At 36.7% G+C, this 27,516-nt stretch overlaps 1 protein-coding gene across 3 annotated transcripts; it reads left to right on the top strand.

The window, feature by feature from the left end:
- Positions 1-80: 80 nt before the first annotated feature.
- MESR4 (misexpression suppressor of ras 4) lies at positions 81-27,260 on the top strand. Of its 3 annotated transcripts, XM_073957397.1 has the most exons (5): positions 101-1,607; positions 1,685-1,966; positions 16,617-20,364; positions 20,426-21,784; positions 21,847-27,260. In XM_073957397.1, exons 3-5 carry the CDS (start codon positions 16,634-16,636, stop codon positions 26,045-26,047), a joined length of 9,291 nt encoding a protein of 3,096 aa, XP_073813498.1. In that variant the 5' UTR covers positions 101-1,607; positions 1,685-1,966; positions 16,617-16,633; the 3' UTR covers positions 26,048-27,260. The 3 variants fall into 3 exon arrangements, with proteins under 3 accessions (XP_073813496.1, XP_073813498.1, XP_073813497.1); XM_073957395.1 differs by lacking the exon at positions 1,685-1,966 and having other exon boundaries at positions 81-1,103; XM_073957396.1 differs by having other exon boundaries at positions 101-1,966.
- Positions 27,261-27,516: the final 256 nt, after the last annotated feature.

The following is a 27,516-nucleotide window of genomic DNA, read 5'->3' as shown; positions in this document are numbered from 1 at the left end:
CGAGGAACACATTTTCAACCCAACTTGGCAGCACTTATTGCAATGATTTGTTTCTGGTGGCAACTCTTGTGTTACCTCATGCTTAATTAACAACACTGATGTCAAACTCAGTACGAAAAAATCAACCCTAACAAAAATGGCTAACGCCAAATTCAGCAAATTTTATTGTTTGGCGAATAAAAATATTTTCGAAATAATTTTTAAGCTATTAACGAAGCTCAAAATATATTGAATTTATGCAAAATATCAACATTGAAATACGCCAAAGCTGTTGAAATACAATTTCAAAGCCCGGAAGCTCTCGAAATATGGAAAAAAGTGATTTCATTTAGCAAGTCCAAGGGATAGTTTGTGTCTCGTGTGTAACAAAAAAAAGTGTGCTCATAGCCAAGAAAAAATTCTAAGTATTAAAAATCATTGTGTTCTTTGGTAAAGAAACTACGCAAAACGAGGCGTTGTTGATGAAACGAAAGTTGCCGAATTAAATTTTATGGAATTTAGTGTGGAGATACTGCAAAAATATTGAAAATTGTGAAATTCTTGTTAAAAACGGCATATCGAAGAAGAAAAATTCTGGCTGGCTGCGATTAAATAAGAGGGTGGTGTCTCTCCTCTAACGTAGCGCGCGCGGATGTCCCATAGCCTGTCTTGCCTGGCTGTCTGTTCTTTTGCTACGTCGTTGAGACTCCGCTGCCTGGCGAGACACAATATATTTCGGGCTCGTTGACGCGCAGTACTCGTTTGATGGTGGTTTCATTCAGTTGGTCTGCAAACGTCAGTCAGTGTGTGCGGATTCGGAATCACAAGCAGACCAGACAATTGATAAAAACGCCGTAAATTGTGCCGTAGTATCCCAGAGCAAAGCAGCTTGTCTTAAAAGCTGTGCAAAAAACACGCGGTGGACAAACATAAAAGAAAAACTGTAAAAATACAGAACGTTAATGTTACCAATAAAGGTTAAACAAATATTGGATGGTGCTTGGAGTAAATATCAGCATCATCTTCATCAGCAGCAGCAACAACCAACGGATTTTATCGTTAAACGAGGAATTTGTTTTCCCAGCAAATAAACGGAAATAAACCAAGCGTATAATAACAAGGAGGTAATTACAAATCGATAGCAACAATTAAGCAAAAAACGTTTTTTTTGTTGGTTGTTTATAATAACATCAAAATTGGCCGGGTTGTGTTGTATTTAATGTTTTTAATTTTTGGTTAACGAAAAAGAATTGAAAAAGGCGCGTGTTTTTATTTTGTCGATTGTCCTGTTGTTGTTGTGTTTTGGTCGTTTTTTGTTATTTGCCCTAGACAACCAACCGAGAGAATGTGTGTGAATACACGACGAGTCGCATTTCAATGTGTGTGTGTTTATGTTTTACCAGGGAGATTGTGGTTGTGCAATTGTGTTGTTATGATGATGTGTTTCCCAGCACACAAATTTCCTTACCTGTACGACGACGACAACGTGTTTAAACCTGGTAAACATAGTGGCCAGCTGATATTTTGCATTTTGGCAGAAATTAAGTAAATAATGTATTCCAACCATAAACGGATTTAATACAAACGATTTGTTCTTTGTGTTGCTGTTGTTGTTATTGTTCCTAAAGGTATTGTTGATAAGATAATGTACGGGCCGGCTAACAGTCATTATTGTTTTCTTTCCTCCCTCTCTTTCTTTAAATAGAATTGAAAAAATGTTGATTTAGTTGTGATATGGTGTTCCATGTGTCATTTGGAAGATACGGAAAGAAAACAGTCCACAAAAATTGATTGGTGTACCTAGTGATTAATGTTTAAAAAAAGTTTATCGAAGTTATGAGAATAACAACAAAACAAAAAATTTGAAAGTCATAAATTCACATAAAGATCGATGTCTTCTTTTTCAAAAGTTTTGAAAATTGTACTCCATGCATTCGAGTTTAAACAAGTGATTACAGTTTATTTTGTTACCTCCACAATACTTTTGGTAAGTTCCACTACGTAGGCAATTGACCTATAAATATTGTTCATCACTTTCACTGAAAATTAAATTTCTTCCCACGAAAATTACGGAATGTCATTTAGCTCAGGCCGATTCAGCTTTTAATGTAATGGGTGTTGTGGCACTTTAGATAATGTCTGTTATCCATCTTCAATCAAACACATGTTGAGTCTTGGAGAGAGTCATCCTTCAAATATCCCGGATATTTTATTTGTGTGAACTAGTAAGCTGCCTACGAATCTTATTAAGTTACCTTAAGTTACTAATTCAGATTTTTATAGTTTCAGTGTTCAAACTAAATATATCACTGCTTCTTAAAACCTGCAAATCAATAATATAATCAACATAATTTTTCAAAGGATATTTTGAAATTTGCTGTTTTTTATTGGGGCCACCGTGGTGCAATGGTTAGCACGTCCGCTTTGCATTCAAAAGGTCTGCGGTTCGAATCCCAGGCCAAGCAACATCAAATTTACAACGGTGGCAAAATTCCCCCTCAGTAATGCTAGCGACATTTCCTGAGTATTTCAGCCATGAAAAACTTCTCTAAAAGTGGTGTCGTAAGACACGCAGTTCGGACTCGGCGACAAAAAGTAGGTCCCATATCATTGAGCCAATATGAATCGGGGTGCACTCATTGATTTGAGAGAAGTCTCCCTTGTCCCTTCGGGATGTTGTGGGAAAATATGTATGTTTTTTTACTGGAAAATATACCTATAGACTTACAGAAAAGAGTTTACCCCAATGTTCCATCTTCATCTTATCCAAACTTGGTGCTGTTATAAATCCTTAAAGCAACTTAATTATCCACTTCAGTCGAATGTTTAAAAGGTACCAGACCTCACGAACTAAAATATTTTACATAAATATGCAACTATTAAGAAACACCGTTAAAGTTTTTTGTTGGGGAAGGTTTTTTGGTGTGCAAAATATTTGCAGTGCAAATAAGTCAAGTGAAATGGACATGTTAAAAGCTATTTATTTATATAGTTGCTCTCGGCTAACCCGGAAAACCTATTGTTGTATAAATAAGGCCCCTGGATTAAGACGATGACAACTCAAAACTTCTTGAGGGCTAGAAGACTTCAGCCGCAGCCGCTTTGCAGTGATGTAGATTAATTTGCGTTATGCGAAGTTGTTGGTGTATTTATTTGTTCCACTACTTTTGTGATAGCCGGAACCGTATCCATACTTGTCCAAAATGTAGCTTTTCCTCGCGAGTCTTGCAGTGTCGCCCAAGAATTTCCATCAATGGTTTAGTATGTGTTTATGTGTGGGTGAAGAAAACAACAACCGCATGATGTTCATTGTTTGTTTTCATTCACTTACCCTGTAAGTGAGAGAGAGTAGCAAATGCAAAAACAACTCAGTGGGCGCCCTCACTATACTGTCTTGCAAAGAAGCTCGTCCCTGCTCTATTGACATCCAGATGACAATAAGGATCCCGTTCTCCGGACTAACCAGTTTCCATGTGCTGATCTGAAGATTGGAATTCTGTCTACCGAGTATTGCCGGTATCCGTGCAGGGTTCATAGGGCGGTGGCACCCTTAGAACTTCTGGAGGGGATCTCCTTTACACTAACAACTGATAGTTGGCACTCGCCCAGAGTTTATCAAGTATGGAATTAAGGAAATGCAGGGAATCCTTATTTTCACAACAGATGACATTAACTCCTGTGTAGGGGGCAACGCTACCAAATTTAATTTGGGAGGTTCACTTCGCCCGAGAACACAATGTTATGCAGGCGATCCCAGACAGGCAGATATCGATTATGACTGATTTTCAAATCTGGATCAGATCTGTTTCTTACCAGTGAGAAAAGAAACGGAAGATATCTTTTGGTAGATACTATAGAAGTCTGACTTGGCTGTGGTATATTTGGTATATTTCCTGCTCTCAGTCTTTTGGTAACAGGCAGGGGAGGTGGAAGGTTTGGATTATTCGCTAAGGTTGTGTCCTCCGTTGTCATAACTCTCTCTTTACCGTGGTTTTTGATGAAGAAGGTATGGCTTTGGTAAGAACCACACGTCCAGGCATAGAGGCAGTTTCCGGATCAGACTTCCCAGCGTTCTCTAGTTCCGGTTTGATTTTTTTTGCATTCATCCATTTGACATGGCATCCTTCGACTTTGATGGCTGGCAGGTCGCTGAGTCAAGACAACATCGCTCCTCGTTTGGCATTTGGGGACTATGGAGTTGATGTTGACATTGATTTTGCCTCTTGGGTCATCGAGATGAGAAACAACTTATTTATTTCAGGATTTCTCTACCGGTGCAAACGCTCTCTTTTCATTGGCCAATCGACTTGCGGAGCTAACTTAGGTGGTGGGAACGTTGTCGGCCAAAGTTTTGGTCGTCGTTCCTAACTCAATAGCATCTCGTCTCAGGAGGCAAGTTCTATCGTCTACAGCCGATGATCGGTTTATTAGTACTTCAGATGATCCTGGCTTCAAATAGTTGTTAGCTTTCGCTGAGGTCGAAACCACAGATTATCGTCGACTACAGTCCCTGGAATCACAGTTTTATCAAGTTTGTAATACGATAAGCTGTGCGCGGCCCCAGCAAAAGACCCTGACTAAGGCTCAGTTTCTCAGTTCGCTACAGTAGATCTAGAAGTTGTCTTTCGTCGACCAATACTAGACACAGTGTATTTTGTTGAAACTATCGTCCCGTCAACCGTAGGCTGGGATTCCTCAGACGTGATTTTGTTAAAATCATTTACCGTGGGTGTTGCATTGTTTTCATCATTGAGTTTTGGAGTTGCTTGCCTTTTTATAGTTAGATCCATGGCATAAAGTTAATAGGGGAATGAAGGTCCACCATGGCTTGAGAACTAAGTCTGTACTGTGTTGAGATGCACAGATATTAACAGGTATCATGAAAGCTATCATTTCCTGGTGGGAGTAGCGGGCGGAATCTACAACATTACCGGATTGTCTTGCTTCTGTTATTTTTATTTGCAACATTTGCATTTGCAGCTGTAGATTACTACCTGTATTGCTCGATCCTCATGTCCGCAAAGGTCAGTGACATGTGGTGTTTAACAGAAAAGTAGTTTGTTATTGAATAGTTCCGGATAGCTGAAAGATTTGTATCAATTGTGTTTATTCAGCATAGTCGTTTTAATTTTCTCAGGAATACCAACTCAGGCATAGCTTGATTTGATGTTAGGGAGCAGCCATAAGTACATTACACTTATTTGTAAGTAAAATTTATAAAAACACATGTCAAGAAAATCGAGATAGAACTACAATTATTACGATAAAAACGTCGACTTCCTGTAATATGCAAATTTGTTTGCTGGGTATCGCATTTGTATGTTTGGTGTCATTTAAGTTTTGTTTTGTGAATATCGTGTTTGTTGGTAGTAGTAGTGCTTTTTATGTAGAAAAAGTGTGGAAGATAAAATGAAGAAAAAACATGTGGTCTATTGTTGAACCAGCGAGTGAGGGTATCACCACAAAGGCTGCAAAGACAAAAAAGCAATGTCGTCGGGCACAGTTTTTTTATTCATTTTGCTTTTGTTATTGTTTACATTTTGTTTATTCTGCTATTTTCCACATTTTATATTGTTTTTATTTTTTTCTCCGCACCGAACACAACAAACACTCAAACAATTTGGTGGCGGCATTAAAGTTTGTTTGTTATGACATTTTTCTCTCATTGCTTCGCGTTCTCCCTTCAACTGAATTGGTTAAAAACATGTGCTTTTTAATCAAAAAAAATACTGCCTGTTTGTTGTAATGCTCTCGTTTTGTTGTTAAGCTTGGTATAATGGCAAAGCAAAACTAAATGTTGGTTGGCTAGGTATTTTAACAAAACATTAACAATATTCGTGTTGTTGGAAACTGCTTAAATTGTGGCAATTAAAATAATTGGGGGGAAATGTAGAAAAAAACCATAGCAATGGATATGTTTTAAACAACGTATCACCACTATACACCACATATGTTTATGACTCATAACATTACCAATAAGCCTATCTGATTTTCGAGTCAATGGAGGTTTCCTTATGTTTTGTTTTTATTTACTTGTATTAACACTACGGGTTTTTTTTTAAACGTCTATATATGTTTGTATAAAGTTTTTTTTGTTTCCTAGGTAGCATCTTGCCGGTTTTGTAATCCAATCCAAAAATCAGCCTATATAAACTATATATTAATAACTAGCAAAATGCCCGCTACTTCGTATGCGGAAAAAGAATAATATTCAAATAAACAATATTTAAAATGGTGAACACTGAAAATTTTTATGTACTAATACCTATTTGAATTGATACTTAATTTCTTTCAAGTACTGTTCGTACACGTTTTGTTCGAATCTCAAAAAAAGACCTCCCCACTTCAACAGCGGCCTACATTTTAAATTTCAGTCCATGTTCTATTAGAACGGTATGGGTATTTTGAAAATTTTATCCACATTTTCCAACCGAATTTTGGAATTTGTGATATCAGAATGTTGAAAACCGATCGATTCTCCGGCCAGACGACATCAAATTTTCGACGGTGGCAAAATACCCCACAGTAATGTTGGCGACATTTCCTGAGTATTTCAGCCATGTAAAACTTCTCTACAAGTGGTGTCGTAAGGCACGTTGTTCGGAGCTATTATGAATTGGGGTGCACTCTTTGATATGAGAGAAGTCTCCCTTGTCCCGTCTGGGATGTTTGTGGAACAATTATTACATTATTTAGAAACTGAATTCGTGTTAATATAGAAACAATAGTACATTATTCATTGCAATTTTTAGAATCCAAAACCTTAGCTCAGATGTTACAGTTTTACCTCTACTTGTTCACCCAATGCCAAGTGTATTACATGTAGAAACCTTTCATGCATTTAAAGGTGGATTTTAATAAACATTCTGATCCAATCTGAACAGTGATCCTTACAGCAAATTTCGTTTATCGATTTACTCAATACCAGTGCTGCAATATTAAGTATTACTTAATACTTCTTGTACATTTATTATAATTTTAACAATAAACCTGACAAATAAATAATATACCAGAATTCCACTTCTATTCCTAAGCCCACTACCAAATTTATTGCAATTTTGTACTTTTCACACACTAATTATATAATCCCTGCTTCATTGATATTTCAAAATATCCTTATCTAAACACCAACACCATCCCTCATACAACAATTCGAAATTCCATCTTTATCCCTTCAAGCAACGTAAAACTGGTACCAAATTCAGTACTTATAATATGTATAAGTTAAAAAACTACTGCCTTTTATCCAAAACTAAATCCCAACCGCAATTTAGTATTATTCGTATACATAATACCGAATTTCACAATTTCAGCTCTATAAATTACACAATAAAAATTTCTTAGGTATAAACAGCTCAACTCGAAAGAGAATTAATTAAATATCACTATAAATAACCTTCGCCTTCATAAGGCAAAAATAAAAAAATACAACATTTGAACGAAATTCTGTGCCATTTTGTAATTTTCGTACACTTATTGTACGTATATCCACAACCACATCCATACCTCAACCCTACTCATCAAGAGCGTCTATAATACCAAATCTACGAATTCCATCTCTATTCATAAGACCATTAATACTTTTCGTATAAAAGTACGAATTTCAATAACTATCTCCAACAGTAATTCCAAATTTCAGGATTCTACCATAGCCGTCCATCCAAAAATAAATTGTTCCAAATTTAGTACCATTTATTACTTTCCGTAACCATACGTACGAACTTCCAAAACTATCTCAGTCCTACACTCCAACAGTAGTCTAAAATTCAGGATTCCAGCTGTCTACGTTCACCCAAATCCAAATTGAACCAAATTTAGTACCATTTAGTACTTTTCGTACCAATAAGTACGAATTTCCAAAACTTCCTTAACCCTACACTCCAACAATAACATTAACTTGAAATTTCTGGATTCCTGCTCTATCCGTTCACCCAAATCCAAGTTGTACCAAATTTAGTACCGTTTAGTACTTTCCGTACCCATAAGTACGAATTTCCAAGACTAACTCAATCCTGCAGTCCAACAGTAATCTTAATTCCAAATTTCAGGATTCCAGCTCTATTCGTTCACCCAAATCTAAATTATACCAAAGTTAGTGCCATTTAGTACTTTCCGTACCCATAAGTACGAATTTCCAAAACTACCTCAATCGTACACCCCATAAGTAAACTTAATTATAAATCTCAGGATTCAAGCTCCATCTGTTCACCCAAATCCAAATTGTACCAAATTTAGTACATTTAGTACCTTCCGTACCCATAAGTATGAATTTCCAAAACTACCTCAGTTCTTCACTCCATCAGTAACCTTAATTCCAGATTTCAGGTTTCCAACTCTATCCGTGCATCCAAATCCAAATTGAGTACCATTTAGTACTTTTCGTATCCCCTAAGTACGAATTTCCAAAACTTGCTCAATCCTACACCCCAACAGAAATCTTAATTCAAAATTTCAGGATTCCAGCTCTGTCCGTTCACCTAAATTTAAATTGTACCAAATTTAGTACCATTGTACCAAATGTAGTACTTTCCGTACCCATATGTACGAATTTCCAAGACAAACTCAATCCTACAGTCCAACAGTAATCTTACTTCCATATTTCAGGATTCCAGCTCTATCCGTTCACCCAAATCTAAATTATACCAAAGTTAGTACCATTTAGTACTTTTCGTACCCATAAGTACGAATTTCCAAGACTAACTCAATCCTACAGTCCAACAGTAATCTTACCTCCAAATTTCAGGTTTATGTCTATGCAAATCCAAAATTTACCAAATTTAGTACCATTTAGTACTTTCGGTACCCATAAGTACGAATTCTTAAACCTATACTCCAAAAGTAATCTTAGTTCCAAATTTCAGCATTCCAGCTCTATCCGTTCACCCAAATCCAAATTGTACCAAATTTAGTACCGTATACAACTTTTCGTAAAGTAAATAAATTCAAAATTTCAGGATTCCAGCTCTATCCGTTCACCCAAATCCAATTTGTACCAAATTTAGTACCGTTTAGTACGAATTTCCAAAACTACTTCAGTCCTTCACTCCTTCACTCCATCAGTAATGTTAATTCCAAATTTCAGTTTTCCACGCCTATCCAAATCCAAATTTTACCAAATTTACTACCATTAAATACTTTTCGTGCACGTAAGTATGAATTTCCAAAACTACCCCCACATTTCACGACTGTAATCTAAATTCCAAATTTCGGGTTTTCATCTCTATCCGTTCACCCAAATCCAAATTGTACCAAATTTAGTACCATTTATTACTTCTCGTAAACATAAGTACGAACTTCCAAAATCATTTCCTTATATCAACACCACTTCCCAACCTTGATTCCCATACTAAATTTGAAGATTGTAGCTATATCCGCTCAAAATATACAATTGGTACCAAATTTAGTAACTTTCAGTACTTTTCGTACACTTATAGGTGGAATTTCCAAAAACCATACCAAAGGGTTCTCTCTATAACTCTCCATCAGTGACCCTCGTTCCAAATTTCAAATTCTAGTACGAAATAAGTACGAACTTGCTGGGTTCCAGCTCTATTCATTCAACCAAATCCAAATTGTACCAAATTTAGTACCATTTAGTACTTTTCGTAAACACAAGTACTAAAATTACCCCATATATCAATCGTACACTTCAACAGTTATCTTAATTCGAAATTTAAAGTTTCCAGCTCTATCTTTTTACCCAAATCCAAGTTGTACAAAATTTAGTACCATTTAGTACTTGTCGTACACATAAGTACAAATTTCGAAAACTACCCACATATCGCAATCCTATACTCCGTCAGTAATCTTAATTCCAAATGTCAGGTTTCTAGCTCTATCCTTTCACCCAAATAAAATTGTACTAAATTTAGTACCATTTAGAGCTTTTCGTACACATGAGTACGAATTTCACAAACCATTACCTTTTATAAACACGACTTTCCAACCTTCATTTCCATACCAAATTCCAAGTTTCTAGCTAAATCCGTTCAAAATATACAATTGGTACTAAATTTAGTACTTTTCGTACACTTATAGGTCGAATTTCCCAAAACCCTTTGGTACATCTTTCTAACTCTACACCAGTGACCCTCATTCCAAATTTCAGAATTCTAGCTCTTTCCGTTTGCCTTATACAAAGGGTACCATATTTAGTACCTTTTAGTACTTTTCGTACCCTTCCAGTTCGAATATCCAAAAACCGAGCCTTATCTCATGCCTACATACCAACAGCAACTTACACTCCAAATTTCAAGCTTCTAGCTTCAGCCGTTTCGTCTGGGCGATGATCTGTCAGTCACTCACTCACTCACTCACTCACTCACTTATCACTAAGCTCTTTTATATATATAGATAATTGTGTTTATTTTATTCAATGTGAATTTATGTTAATTATAAATAGACAATGGGAATTTATTGCTTTAGTGAATAACCGGTTGAACTTTTGTTTTGAATTACAAGGTATAAATAAATCCAACAATTTATTTATGGATATTGCATTAAAGGCGATATTGAATTAGAAATTAGTACATACCTATTATTAACTAACTATTGAGTTACTTTTAATTAGATCTGAAAACCAAGTCATGCCCTCTGACGCTTATAATCTTGAGTTTGAGGCCTAAAGTGCGGACTATCGATTTTATACTCGCGATGTTCAAGAGAAATGGTTATATTGAGATAGGAATAGGAGATCATTGGGGATATATATATATATATATATATATATATATATATTTGAGAGTGCATCAAAATCTTGTCTTTAAAGCGCCCCATACACTATCAAATTTTGATGTCAACATTTGTAGTTGTATGTGTGCATTTTTCAAAATATGAGAATGTATGTGTGTATTTGATGGATTGAGGAAAATCATAATAGTTTTGATTTTCAAAATGAAACCCAATCAATCCGATGAATAAGGGTTTATTTTCAAAATTGTCAAAAAGAAATTTTGAAAAAAGGTGGTGTGTCTTTTTACTTACTAAATTTTGCAGAAACATTTTTTTCAGCAACTTTTCCTTTATACAATTGTCAAAATTTGAAACATTTGTAATAATTAGGTTTGTCCTTGTACTTTCTCAGTAAATATTACTCAGTAGCTTCTTTTTAGAGAGTAAAGCATTTTATACTCTTTCAAAGGAAAAAATTAAAAAAGTAAAAAGACAACATTCAGTAAAAATTTTCAATTTGATTAATAATAGGTTTGTCCTTGTACTTTCTCAGTTAATATTACTCAGTAACTTCTTTTTAGAGAGTAAAGCATTTTATACTCTTTCAAAGGAAACAATTAAAAAAGTAAAAAGACAACATTCAGTAAAAATTTTCAATTTGATTAATAATAGGTTTGTCCTTGTACTTTCTCAGTTAATATTACTCAGTAACTTCTTTTTAGAGAGTAAAGCATTTTATACTCTTTCAAAATAAAAAATTAAAAAAGTAAAAAGACAACATTCAGTAAAAATTTTCAATTAGATTAATATTTACGATTATGATATTTGAATATTTTAAACTTTTGACAACTGCCTAAAGCTACAAAATGTTACTGAACAAAATTCCTTCAGTAAAAATTATAAATTCTCAGTAATAAAATTTTCAAAACAAGTCTCTCAATTCATTCTCATTTACTGAACATTTGTGTAAAAAAACAACATTCAGTAATAATTTGTAATAATTAGGGTAAGTGCACCAGTAGTCGGCACTTTAAGGATTCTCGCATCTTCAGCCGTATGTCATTCCGAGTCTAAATATCCAATCAAATTAAATTTAAGTTGTTATGATTCGTTATTTTGTGTAGTTTTAGATTATATAAACAATTTTTTTGATTATTTCTGTTCAACATGCAAAAAATACAATTTTAGTGAAATACTGCTTTTTCACCAGTAGTCGGCACCATTCCCCAATAGTCGGCATGATATGATCCAGTAGTCGGCATGTTATATTTAAATAAAGAAAAATGCTTTACATTTTTTTCTTAAATATTTGAAAGAACAATAGCTTAAGCATTAGGTATTTATACATTTCTAGTTTATTATATACATTTCTATTGATTTTACTTCAAAAAATAAGGAAATTTTAACATATTGTTTAAATAAATTAGTTTGTACCCAATAGTCGGCATCTATTACCCAGTTGTCGGCACCCCACAACGTACGCACTTCAAATCATGGCTAATATTGCTTAAAATCGCTAAAGTTCCTTTCAAATTGAAACTATTTTTTTTTTATTAATTAGCCTTTAAAGTATTTCTTTAGTATTTTTTATAATTTTATAATCGATTAAAATCAATGTTTATAACCCCATGCCGACTTCAGGCAAATTTTATATTTTTTTGTCCCTAAAGTCGGCATCAGCAAAAATTGCACAATTATAAATATTTTTTAAAAATGTCTTTTTCTAAAGTGTTCTTTTAACTGTTCTCTACCTATATAACAAAAATGTTGTGGAAAATTTCTTCATTTTAAAATAATTACAGGGCTTATAAGGTTAACATCTCCACAATTTTTTCTTAAGAAACATGCATTTTCGGTTGTGGTGAAAAACCCGCACTGACAAAAACTTAAATTTCGATATAATAATTGGTCCTAGCTCAATGAAATTTTATATAAAGTTAGCTGACAATATTGTTGAAGCATTTTTAAGATTATTTTCCTATTTTGTTTTCTTAATTTTTAGTTATTTGAGTTCAAATTCAAAAGGTGCCGACTACTGGTACATGCCGACATTAGGTGCACTTACCCTATTACAAATTATCGAGTACGCAGACACACATATTAGGTTTGTCCTTGTACTTTCTCAGTAAATATTTCTCAGTAACTTCTTTTTAGAGAGTAAGGCATTTTATACTCTTTCAAAGTAAAAAATTAAAAAAGTAAAAATACAAAATTCAGTAAAAATTTTCAATTTGATTAATATTTACGATTATGATATTTGGATTTTTTAAACTTTTGACAACTGCCTAAAGCTACAAAATTTTACTGAACAAAATTCCTTCAGTAAAAATTATAAGTTCTCAGTAATAAAAATTTCAAAACAAGTTTCTCAATTCATTCTCTTTTACTGAACATTTGTGTAAAAAAACAACATTCAGTAACAATTTGTAATAATTATTACAAATTATCGAGTACGCAGACACACTTATTATTACAAATTATCGAGTACGCAGACAGGCATATTGTGTTTGGAAAGAAATAAAAAAATAAGTTCATTCGTTTTTAGAGGACAATTTGAAGATTTCGGTTGCAGATTGAAGGCTGATTGAATGCTTTGCTACACACTTATCAAGCACACACGTACAGAAGGAGTTCATCGGATGGACAAGCCAATTTGATATTCTATGACCCGCTTAAACGAGGGATTTTTTTTTTATTTTTTACCGCTTTATTTCCAAAAAAGTAAAAATTGAAATTTTGAATTTGACAGTCTTCTATTTTTCAAAAATTAATATTTTTATACATATCTCCTCGTTTAAAGATAAGATTATTAGGTTCTTAATAAGCCCACAGAATATATGATGATCGTTCCACCCATTTTCGAGCTTTGTCACAAAACTATGCAATATTTTTCAACAAAGAAATTAGCGATGGTAATTCTAGATGTACACATTCAGACGAAAAAGGATCTACTAAAAAAAATAATCTTGAAAACAAGATATTTTGGGCTGCACGACTGGGAATAACTCCTTAGTTTTCAATATTAAGATTTTCATTGTAATTTGAACCTATTTTTTGGGAATCTTGTCCAAACGAGACAAAAATGCAGTTTACCCTCACGCGTCCTTTGATATTCTTGTCGCTGAGTTTCTATTGACACCCTGGTCGCAAGAACCCCATTCTCCGGACTGTGGCTGATCATATTCCATGAGCTTGTCTGGAGGTTGGAATTCTAACTACCTAGTTTTTCCAGTATATGTACGTGCTGGTTCCCTTATACAGTGGATATCCTTCATTCTGCTGCTTCACTCGAGCAGTTGGTCCATTGTGTTTATCCTAGTTGGCTTGAGGATGATAATTGTTATTGCTTGTTGAGTTAAGTATGAAGAAGAAGTTTCCGCGATATTGTGGTGTTATTAATTGATTTTTGTAGTGGTATGGAAATTGTGTTTTTGTCAAGCCATGATGGGTTTTTAGCAAATTTAAAAAGGATAATCCTTATATGGTCAGAGTATCCATCTCCTATCTACCCAATAGTCCGTGCCTTCTTGTTTGTAATAAGCGGCGCCTCAAAGTAGATGTTGCCTACTACATCTACACATAATCTACAGTAATCGACGCCACTGTAATCCCATCTTAATACGTTAGCGGATGTATATGCTATAACATTCATTTTCATGGTGATGCTATAGCATTCACATGCAAAACCAATTGGCGTAATTTTTGGTGATTAATATGCACAGTACGACTAATTTCATAAATATCCAAAATATATAACAAACTAGCGGACCCGGCGAACTTCGTCTCGCTATTAAGGAATAAAATTTCATACAAAAACTCAATTTTCGATTTTTCCAATTTTCCGACTTTTCCAGAGGGATTTTCCAAAATTTTCTTCCGCAAAGACCTTCTCCTCGAAAATGCGAATAACTGACAAAAAATTTTACAGAAATCGGCCCAGCCGTTCTCATTTTATGAGTTACTATACATTTTTTACACCATTTTTATATATATAGATAGATAGATAAAAAATTATAATTGTATTACTCGGTGCTCTTGAACCAACTTAATTTAAAAGGAGCTTACAACCTACAACCTGGGAAGTTTTTGAGGGTTCTGAAACTACAATATTTATAGATGAGAAAATAAAAAAAATCGCCGGAGCGCTTTTTAAATAAATCGCGGTCAAAGTTCACATTTTTAGTGTTTTTTAGGAACTAAAGGAAGTGTTGTAGCAGTGAAAATTCTCTACAAGATTGTCCATTATGATATTTTTTTATGTTTTACCATTTTTGAGATATAGAAGTTCAAATTGGGATAATTCACTGACTGTATCGTCTCCTTATAAAGCAATATCATGACTGCAAATTCCTAACTTAAACTTATTTTTTTAAAAAATGGTACAACCTAGAAGATAATTTTCACAGCTATCGATAAGATTTGCGTATTCAAACAAAATCGCGAAACCCTAACAATAACAACTAAAAATGTAACCTGAGCTTCTTTATCTCAAAAATGGTACAACCTGGGAACAAATCATAAAGGTCAATTCTCTAGAAAATTTTCACAGCTGAAACATTTTCTTTAGCTCCATTTCGATAGGACTTGCGGTTTTCAAGCAAAATCGCAAAAACTTAAAATAAACCTAAAAATGTGAACTTTGATCGCGATTTATTTAAAAATCCCTGCAGCGATTTTTTCTTGTTTTTGGATTTTTCTCATTTATGAACATTGCTGTTTCGGAATCCGAAAAAACTCCTCAGGTGTAAGCGGTTTTTACTTAAAGTTAGTTAAGTCGCACCGTACATGACATTGTTTTATAAGGGGGCGATACAGTCAGTGCATTGTCCCAATTTGAACTTCTATATCCCAAAAATGGTAAAACCTACGAAATTAAATAAAGGTCATTCTTGTAGAGAATTCTCACAGCTACAATATTTTCCCAAATCCCATTTCGATAGTACTTGCGGTTTCCAAGCAAAATCGTGAAAAACTTTGACCGCGATTTTTTTTATCCGGCGATTTTTTATTTTTGTGATTTTTCTCATATATGAACATTCTAGTTTCAGAATCCTCAAAAACTTCGCAGGTGTAAGCTCCTTTCATTTAAAGTTGTTTCGTCCGTGAACGTGTAAAGGTTAGGGATCTAACCCTACAGCGGTCCGACATATATACTGTCTTCCGTAACGTCAGATGCTTTGCAGTTTTTAAAATTCGTCAAAATATTTCAGTTGCACACTCATACATTGTTCCTGAAAAATGCAACACAATGTAGGGAATCAAGACAACTACATACCTGAAAAAACATCCTCCCAATAGGAGCGACAGCAGTCGCATGATTGATACATTGGAAAATTAAGGTTCTGATGACAATGATGCCAATTTCGAAAGCAACGAGGAGATATTACACGTTGGGACAAATCTTTCAAAGAATTTTTTCTGAATAACATTTCCTATCTGCTTTCTTAAGTATCTGGAGCTCAGATCCATTAAATTTCCAGAGATATTCCTAGTTTATCAGACGTCTGAGGGTAAATACCATTAGGTTGGTTTTATCGCCCTCGGTAATGTTGGCGACATTTCCTGAGTATTTCAGCCTTGAAAAACTTCTCCACAAGTGGTGTCTTAAGACACGCCGTTTGGACTCGGCGATGAACAGTAGGTCCCATATCATTGAGCTAAATATGAATCGGGGTGCACTCATTGATATGAGAGAAGTGTCCCTTGTCCCGTATGGGATGTTGTGGAACAATGTTTGTTTTGTGTGTTTGGTTTTATCGCCTTTTTTGTGTTAAGTCCCGCTTTGTCAGTTAATGTTTCAGTTAGTTTAATGTTTCAACTCGCTCTGTCAATACTGAATCGTGTGATTACGATATTTCGATGCTTATAAAGTCGAAGATAATAACCATTGTATCTCTTTCAGCACCTATATACCGAATTTAGTATCTAGATTCTAACATCTGTCTCTTTAATTTATTTATTTTCAGTATAAATCCACAAAATTATGGAAACTCTTAATCCACCACAACCAGATACGACGACACATGTTACAGAAACTACTTTAGATTCTAACCAATTACAAAACTCACCACAACATCAACACACAGACGATGTAGAGACCGAAGATTCATATTCGAATACACAGAATTCAACAGAAGAATCTAATGGGGAGCCAGAAAGCCAATCGAAAATAGTCAAAAACGATTGTCAGGAATCCAACAATGGAACATCAACAATCAGTGAACAAATTACTGGACAATATCCTGTATCATCACCACAATCAACAGAATTACAAAATGAAAAGAAAGAAGAAGAAGAGCAACAGCATGAAGAAACAGATATGGAACAACAAGCAGAACCACAACCGCAGGAATCAATGGATATAAGTGAAGATCGTATAATACAAGGTGCTGAAATATCACAACAAGAACAAAAACATGAACCGCAAGATTTGGAAGGTGAAACAAAACCACAAGATAGTAAAACATGTAGAGAAGGTGAGGAATACAAGCAGCAGCATGTTGAAGAGAATGTGGCAGAGAAAACCACAAATGAAACACAAAAATTTTATTACGAAAATGATGAAGAAGATGAATTATTGAAATCCGATGAAGATGATGATAATGAAGACCAAAAGGATAATAGGGCTTCAAGTAGGTTAGGAGGGGAATCTAATACAGATTACGTTTCAATGGAAGAAGAAGATGCATTGTTAAAAAGTGATGATGAAGAAGAAAAAGAAGAATTTTCAGGCAGAAAATCAAGAACTCCTCCATTGCCAACAACTCCCATGGAAGTTGATGAAACACAAATCGTTGATAATAATAAAGAGGAAACCGAAATTCACTCAGAAACACATGGAGAGGAGGAAGTTAAGCAACATGGAGAACCACATCTAAGAAAAGAAGAAGAGGTTGCTGAAAATACAAATGAGAATGGGCGGCAATTCCACACAAAAGCAACATCACATAGAGCAGAGAAAGACAATCCAAATCATCGCATACTTTATAAATTTAATCTTGACGATGATGACACCAGCCAAGAAAGTCAAAGGAGTAAACGCTCAAAAACAATGGAGGCGGAGGATAATATTAGTTCAACGTCAAATGAATTGATACGCACAAGCCGGGTTAATAGCCTAGAAGAAGATTGCAAGGAAAAGATAATACATCCACAAACAGAAGAGGATCAGAATGCCACTAATAATTTGCATTTGAGAGAGGGTAACAAATCATCGTTAGAAGATGAAGATTTTTGTGATCAAAGTAGTCAATCAGCAACAACAACTGCATTTGAAACAACACGTATTGCTCAAGAAGATATTGAGAAAGCAGCAGAACAGAAGCATGAACAAGAACTAACTGAAGAAGCTGCAAAATGTTTAGGCGATGAGGAGGTTGTGACAGCAGCAACTACATCATCCCCCGCATCACCCACAACACCATTTGTTAATGAAAATTTAATACCGTGTGACAATACTAGTGCTTCGCAAGATAAGGAAATGTCAAAATTGACAAAGAGTTGGAGTTCATTTGATAACACCACGTATCTACCCAATGAATACCACGAAGAAGAAGGTGTAGGAGAAGAAATTTGCGATAATGATGTTGACAAGCAATCTCATACACCGAAATTGAATGGTGATCATCATCATGACTCAGATCATGAAGATATGGAATGCCAGGAGGAAAATGATGATGACGCCAGCAAAGCAAGTAATCATAGCAGAAATGATTTCATGAAATCTCCTCCACCAAATTCCACAATGGTTGCAAATGAAGAGGATTCAAGAATAGAATATCCTAATGAAATAAACTTAAGCGGATCATCTCCCAAAACTTCAGTCACAAACTCTCCGTTGAACTCTCCATTGAATTCCCCGCATAGTGAAGAACCTGCAACTGATTTTCCCAAAGAAATGCCAATAGACAGTGATGCTGATGATGATGAAGAGGAAGATCGACCTACCATCAAGTCATCTACATCCTCTCTACATTTGCCTCAAAGTGAGGAGGCAAGAATAGATTTTCACAATGAAAACAGTCAAGAAAATGACATCACGGAAAAGGAACATCCTCTCAATAGCAACGACAACAGTCGCATGAGTGATTCATCGGGCAATGAGGATTCTGATAATGAAGACAATTTGAAAATCAACGAAGAGAGCCAAAACAATCGTTTAACGGATGATGGCGAATCTAAGGGGCATTTGTTCTTGGAAGAACCACGGCAAAGTATTTCGACACCTCCCCCTCCTCATCCGATGTTAAGGCAAGAGGAGCAATATTGCCAGTCTCCTCAATTAACTCAGCCTTCTAATAATCCTGAGGATGAGGCAAGTCGTGCTTCTATGCTATCATCGGCATCATATTCAACATCTTCATCCCAACAATTGGTTATTGATCATCCCATGGATGATACCACCACCAATAAGGAGGAGAAAGTTAAACCCCTTAAAATTTGTCTTAAGCGTAAACTCTCCCGCAACAGTGAGGATGGGGATGGTGGTTATACAGTGGAGCCTAAGCTAAAACAAATGCATATGAACGAAGAGGAGCAGGAGGAGGAATATCAAATTTCGACAAGTATATCGCACACAGTTAAAGAAAACGGTGGATCTGACAAATCACCATACCAACAAATGCCAGAAAATGCTAATCGTCCCATAAAATCAGAAGCACTTGAAAATGTTCCATTTTTCCGAAATCAAGAAGATGAGGAGAGTGCGGTGGAACCACCAGCTGCAACCCAACCTACCACTTTTAAGTCCTTGTTGTTGCAGCAACTAGAGAAACCAATTATGACACCTAATACTTTCAACCAATCAGTGTATAATACAACTCAATCTCTAGCTGCAGCACCAATGAATGTGACATCTCCACCTTTGCCCCAGTTTGTTCCTCCCTTTCTGCCACCAACAGAGTTGCTAGCGACTTCAGTGTCAGTAACAGCGTCAAGTCCTACCCTTCCAGCAAGAACACCAACAACAAAATACCTTTGTTTTAAATGTAAAACTGGAAGCTTTGATTCTCTTGCAGCTTTAACCGAACATCAAACCATTTGTTTATCTCAGCATAGTTTGTTTTCCATGCCAGCACCTCCACCACCATCAGCAGCCAAGATTACAACTCCACCACCACCGCCGTCATCATCATTTGTAACCTCCACCACTCCCACCTCAAGCTTACCACCCATAGAAAGCAAATCTTCAGTCGCCTCCGCCATGCCCTTAGGTGAAATGGCGGCCAACATATCGCCGCCTCCCATTGTTAGCAAAAAACGTTTCTACAAATGCTCCAGTTGCAATACGTTTCATGAGAATTGGAATTTGTTTCTGCACATAAGAGAAATCCACAATCGCCACATGTGTATGTATTGCGTGCGCTTCTTTCCTACAGCCGAAAAGTTGGCCTTGCATTTAGAAATCAAACATGATCTGGAGCAAACCCACTTTAATTCCGAAGAATCTCTACGCAAAAGTATACCAAACATGGAGGGATACCCATTGGAGGCGAGATTTCTTATGTGCTGTACCTGTGAACATGTGTTCAAGGAACAGGATCAATTCTCTCAGCATGATTGTTCGGAATATATGAAACCCTGCGTATTGTGCGGCCAAAAGGGTAGACACACCAATCAGTGTAAGGCCCACCCCGATAGTAAACGTTTCTCTAAACTTAAGAAGAAAAAGGAGAAGACACCTTCGCCACAGAAAGCACATGGTGGCCAAGCAAGGTATGAAGTATCCTTAGATTTGTATAGTCTCTTTCTAATTTTGTTTTGTTTTTACTTCTAGACCCTCAACGGATTTCAATGTTTCTTCTGCTGTATTTCCGTCACCTCCCATACAAGCGCCAGCAAGTGCAGCAATTGGTTCCCAATTTCCTGCAATTGCTCCCACCACAATTTCCAATTCCAATTTGAACTGTGATAGTGGTCGTGTTGGACAACGACCACCTGCCCCTCCATCAAATGTCTTGCATAGCGAAGACAGCAACAGTAGCAGTAACATGGTCATCGACGAATCCTGTAATGTGAATAATCAACTTCCACCACCCCCACATCCACCAATCCAACCACAATTGTCAATATCAAATAATCCTGCGTTTGGTTCGGAAACTGCAGCCACACAACATTTGTGGCAACAGCAACAATTTAGAACAACAACCATGGACATTGATGTGCCACCAGATCGACCTGAAGCGAGGGAATCTCCTGAAAAGAAGAATACAATGGAACAGGAAGAAAGTCCCATTCAAAAAGTACCACCACTTAGACTTGTGGTACCCAAGTTCAAATTAAGAGTACCCAAAGAGTTTCAAAAACCTGTGGATGATGCTCTTTCCTCGTCGGAAAGTGAGGAAGCCGATGGAGACGATGCAGAGGATGACAATGAAGATGAAGAAGAACAGGAAATTACACCCAAAAGTCAGGACAATTCCAAAAATGAAACGACCATGGAAGGTGGCAATCAAACTCAAAATTTGCTTAACGAAACAACCCCTGCCAATTCTCAAGACATCGAACAAAACTCTGTTACAGAATCCGCCACGGAAGCTGGCAACTCACAGGATGACAATGATGAGAGCGGAAGGGAAAGTCGGGCAACTCTACACCATTCACTATCGCAGGACGATGATGATTCATTGGATGAACCCAATTCCAATTTGGTGCGTATCATGCAGGAGATTGAACGTACTAAAAAGGATATAAAGCGCACCAAGAAAACCTCTTTCCGTCACAATCAAAATAAGCAATTTCTTGAGCCACGTCAACCCACAATATCGCAGAGTAGTATACGGACGGCTGATCACAATTGGTCACCCACACCACCGGCCTCACCAAATTCTCGTTGGTTTACACCTCGAAGGGCAACAGTCTCACAAAGTGAGGAGACATTCAGTCGTCATCGGTTTGGTGGGGAGCATGAGGAGTCGCTGATTAGACCACCGAATACAAGTCAATCAGAATCGGAGGAAATAACTAAATTGCCTCAGGATACAGCTGATGTGGCGACTTCATTAATCACACCAATGGTCAATGAAAGCTCGCAGACGGCAGCTCATGTTGCTCAGGAACGACGTGATACCATTGGCAGTGATATGATGGACATTGATGAAACAATTACAGCACAACCCACACAAATAATCTATGGGTAAGTTGAACTATCTTGCAACATATTTGACCACTGATTTTATCAAAATTTTCCCATTTCAGAGAGGATTCCAAACGACCAATGATTGCAGATGAGCCAATGAATACATCCAAGGAAAGTGGTGACAATGAGACCATGGATACCACTCAGACAACAGATAATGATGAAGAAAATCCCAATCTTCCAGCTGAAGAAGAAGAAGAGAAGCCGGAACAAGAAGAAATGCCAGAAGATGAAGAATCAGAAGTACCGGCATCACAAAATACGGAATCACAACAAATGGATGATACCGCGGAGTCGTTGCCACCAACACAAAGTACCAGCAATACGGAGGAAAATAATGAACAGGAACAGTTAACACCAATTGCTAAGCCCAGCGAAGATACAGCTGAAGAAGAAGATGAAGAAGTTGATATTGATGTTTGCGATACAAAAGAACCTGATGAAGCAATGCCCGCACAGCTTTCTGAAAACTTGCAGGACAATGAACAACAAATTCAACCTGTCAAATTGCCACCAGCTGATGGCATAGAGGTCGCTGATGAGGATACATTAACTTTAGACTTGCAACTTGATCAACCACTGGATAAATATGAAATTGTGGAATTTGTGAGGATTTGTTTGAAAACCGTGTACCACACCTGTCTGTACTGTAATCATGCCCGGCGCATTGCAGTCAATGGTAAAAGTTTGGTACTGCACATGATTGCCGAACATCGTTTTACTGCCACTGTGGACAGCATCACAGCCGAGGAACTGCAGGCAGATACCATTGTAGCCAAGCTAAAAAGTTTTCTCCCCGAATTGGAAAATCATTACTTTAATGCCAACAGCTATTGTACACTGGGCAATGGAGCATTTACCAAGCCGTTTAATGAACGCATCTTTGAGTGTTTCCAATGCCGTGTGGTGGCCTCAACACACAAGGAACTTTATTTGCATAATCGGAAAATGCATTTGCGGACTGCTATCCTCTGCTTTATGTGTCGTGCGAATTTCTTTAGCTTCAGTGAAATTCTTTGCCACATTTGTCCAGGGGCCCCAAATAAAGTGTCAGTGTTTGATGTACAGTTTCGTTGCTGCCTCTGTGATTTGGAGAACATACCTTCGCCGTTCCGTCTTATGGTTCATTTGCGGAAAAAACATTTCGCCTGTGATGTGTGTCTGGAGGATTGTCGTGACCAGAGCAAATTGTCCTCCCACGTATGGAAGCATAAGTTGCATCACTTGTGCTATCGTTGTGGCATTGCCTATCGCAATAAGTTGGACATCACAAAGCATTTGTTCTGGAAACATGGTACTGAGAGTACCATCTGCAAGAAATGTCTACAAAAGAAGTGGCCACATGTCTATCATTTTTGCATACCACCCCAAACATTCGTATGTGAGGTTTGTAATCTCTGCTTCTCGAAAGCCATGTACTTACGGGTACACAAACGCATACACGCGGGAGATTTCCGTTATCCTTGCATTGAAGATGAGTGTGAAGAGAAATTTATTTCGCGCAAACTTTTACTTAAACATGCCGCTATACATTTGCCTCCACCGTTACCACCCGTGGTGGAGCCAGAAAAATCTGAAGATAATAAGGAGAATTTGGCCAGCATGGATTCCAAGGACTCTGAAGTAAAAACAGAACCTGGCTCCAGTGATCTTAAACTTGATATTGTAATAAAGAAAGAACCTATGGATGTGGATGAGCAGGCAGAGGGGAATAATATTAAAGAAGAAAAACACGATAAGCTTAGCGACAAAAAAGAAGAAAAAGTTGCCGGCGAAACGAAAAAAGAGAGCACAGCAACAAAGGAGGGAGACGGCAAGGAAGCTGATACTCCACGCAAGAAACGTAAAAAGAGCAAACGTCGCAAGGATTTGTTGGAAGACTTAAATTTTGCTGCACCTAATCTCTCAGAAACTGATTCTAGTGGTGAGGATTCTGATTCGGATTCTAAGACCAGAAGTGAGATAGATGCTATGCCCAGAGTAATGTTATCACCACCTTCGGAGGCAGAAGGCGACGAGGGATCCAAAACAGGAAATCTTAACCCTGATGAAACATCTCAACCAGGAAAAGTTTTGGAGATATGGCAAAATTTCCTTAAAACTCAACCGGGTAAAGAAAAAGAAAAATCTGCTGAACCCAAGGAAAATAACAATGGTATCATGTATGGTCCTGTTCACATTGCCCTATCAGATCATGATTATTGCAAGCTATATGAACTACCACCCCCTCCTCCGCCACCACCGCCACCGAGGGAGCCAATATTCAAAAAGCCCGATAATGATACAACCCCTGAAACTTCTCCCATTAAACAAAGGAAGCAGAGTAAATCGCCAAGACGTAATTCATCCAGAAGATCGGATGGTTCATCTTCGTCCAGTGACTCTAGCTCAGATTCCGACTCCAGTTGTTCGTGTGGTTCGAATTGTTCCTGTTCTTCTTCTAATTCAGGTTCCTCCTCCTCATCGTCTTCATCTGAAGAAACAGATTCATCGGTGGCATCCAATGCATCGGCTAGGAAGAGACATCGTAAAAAGTCGGAACGGGATCGTATGCGTAAACGAAGTGAAAGTGCTTCACCACTCAAACAGGCAAACCGACATTCCGGTAATGATGTGATCAATATCGAAGATGAAGAGGATCAGCAAAAGGAGGAGGAGATTCGGCCACCATCACCACCCAAGGAGCCTTTGATTTATGAAAGTGATTTGGAAACCAACGAATCGGAAACCGATGAAGAGTTCTATGATGAACACCCACAAAAATTGGCAACAGAATTATTGGCTCAAAAGAGAGCCCAGTTAATGGCTCAGACAAGATTGTCACCATCGCACAACTTTGATATTGTCGAAAATAGTCGGCCCTCAACACCTTCTTTGCCCGAAGAGGTGGCCTCCAATGAAAGACCGAAGATCAAAGTTAAGAAGAAGAAACGAGATCGTAAATCTTCATGTAAGGGTGGACATGGTCATAATGCAGAACAACAAAATGCGCCGGCGCAAATTTCTCAAACACTTCATCCAAACTCGACAATTCAAGATCAGGTCAATAGCGTTCATGCTTCTCTCCCACAAAGTTCTTTCGACACATTGAATACCACAACTATGGCTACGGCTTACACTACGCAATCAAATATTGTGGCAACTTCAAATATTTATATCCCACCACCTCCAGTGTTGATGCATTCAAGCGAACAACCATTGACTCCAAGGCCCATAACTATGCCACCGTATGGTGGCAGCGGTGGGCCACCACATCATCGCATGAGCGAAGGTAGCAGTTGTTCTGATGTTGATGGTTCCTTGAAGCGATCCAAACGTGCCCGACGACCTAACAAATTCTATGGTTACACCAGTGATGATGAGAATATCGTTAATGGGCCACCATTGATGATTGGTACCAGAGCCTTTAAACCCCAACCGCCACCGCAGCTAACATGGCGCAAAGAAGATTTGCCTACACCCTCGAAAAGCATACTCAATAATAAGAATAAAAGCCACAAAACACCAAAAACACCATCCAGTGCAGCTAACAACTTATTTGGCAATAGCAGCTTCACCGGCACTTCTAGTGGTAAAAAAAAATCGCGTTTGTCTTTGACGGGAGGAGAGAAATCGGCACGCAAGAGGCCCTCAAAGAAGAAAGGCGAAGGGAAACTTCCTCCCATACCTACGCTAAAAATTAGACCCTCTGAAATAGGTCTGAACACCACACGAAACCATGAAACACCCAAAGTGGACCACTACAATACCTCGGACACTAGTAGTGATGACGACGACACTACCACCACAGCATCAACCAATTTACACACACCAACCACATCGAAGAGCTTCAAGCCTAAGATTAAGTTTGGTAATAATTCCGCAGCAGCTAGCATCTTGCCATCGCAACCTCCGCGGCCACCATCTCCCCAAACAAAAGCTTTCAATCATAAAATACCACCTGCCCTATTGCCAAATCCCGACTTTGCCACTTTGCAATACTTTAAGGCCAATAACATTCGTTATCCCATTAGACCACCGGCTGGAGCTAGACAGGCCCGCGAAGGTGAATCTGTTTATTGTTACTGTCGTTGTCCATACGATGAGGTGTCCGAAATGATAGCCTGTGATGGCGAGAATTGTCTAATAGAATGGTTTCATTTCGAGTGTGTGGGCATTATGGTGGCTCCGCAGGGTAAATGGTTTTGTGCTGAATGTCGTCCGAAATATTCAGAAGAACTCTATCCCACAACGGCAATTGGTCACAGCAGTAATGTTTAGTATCACTTTGAGAGACGTTGTCATTCAATGGCTACAATGATGACTTGGTGTAAATATTTGTTTTCCCTTATGAAAAGCTCTCTGTATGGATATCTCAATCTCTCTTATACTGTAAATAATAATCTGTTCTACCTCTGCTCTAGGTATTTCTCTCCTTTTTCCATTATTCTCTCTTTATAATTAAAATACCTTGTATCTCTTATGAAATATTCATAAATGTCATGGCTCAATATGTGAAGAAAAGAAAGATCCCATGTTTGGGATTGTTCGTAAGAAAATAACTAAAAATCGCCAAAATACGCTTATTATGATATGATAAATGATGAAAACAAAAGAAAAAAAACAGACATACACAGAAGTAAATATGTTATTTACTAATTCTACATTTACCGATTTGGTTTAGCTTAAATTTTTACAAAAACAAAAATATTTTTTAAAATTTAATCATAAAAAATTAACGTCATTCGGAATAATATGAAGATTTAATCACAACATAAAGAAGAAAGAAAGAAACTCTTCAACAACTCTGGGATAATAGACATTTTTTGTTTATAATTCAATACAAAAATGTAATTTTTTATTTTAATTTTGAAAATTAGCAACAAAAACTGAAATACATATATTTAACATTAAGATTAGATTTAAAAACAAACACAAAAACACATCTCTGTAAATATGTTTAATTTAAAACAACATTTAACAAAATCAAGGTATTACATCAAATGTAATATTTTTTTGTTTAATATTAGTTTTATTATTTAATATTCTTTTCATTTATTTTTTTTCTGTTAAACATCCCATCTCGCTATTCATAACATCGCTAGATTACATTTCATGTAAAAACTTATTCACTTTTAATATTTTGAATATTTCTTATGGTTTTTTTAAGAAGTTAACTTACCCAATACATATATCCATATACATAGTTAATAATAATTACATATTACGTTATATTCTCTTTTTTTCATTTTAGTCATTCGTGTGTACATTAATATAAATATTATGCCACCCCGTAACTCCTAAACTCTTAATATAAATTTAGTAATACATATATATAGAATATTATAATCTTTAAACTTTATTCGTAATCGATTAAAAATAACAAAATAATAATTCTATCATGCTGATATAATTCAAAAGCAAAACAAATATATAAATGGTATAAATATGCAAATAATTATTTGCATAATTCTTTCATTATATGAAAACATAATCACTTTTTGTGTTTTATTTTGGGAAGTCTATCATAGCGTTTATGAATGCTCACGCAGGGAGCTGCTCACAAGTGAGCTGCAGCTCACCTTTCACATCTCGAGCTATTATGAATGATAAAGGAGGAGCAGAAAAAGTGAAAGGGAAAATTGAAAATAATGTCGCATTTTGTAAACCCTTGAAACAATAACTCGTGTTACCATACCGTCATTCTATGTAGATCAGGCCTGCTCAAGGTGCGCACCTGAGCTGTCGGT

The sequence above is a fragment of the Musca autumnalis genome, unplaced genomic scaffold (assembly GCF_047663935.1).
Source record: "Musca autumnalis isolate F117 unplaced genomic scaffold, ASM4766393v1 scaffold_5, whole genome shotgun sequence".
In the NCBI taxonomy this organism is placed as follows: Eukaryota; Metazoa; Arthropoda; class Insecta; order Diptera; family Muscidae; genus Musca; species Musca autumnalis.
This window is presented reverse-complemented; position numbering and strand designations above follow the sequence as displayed.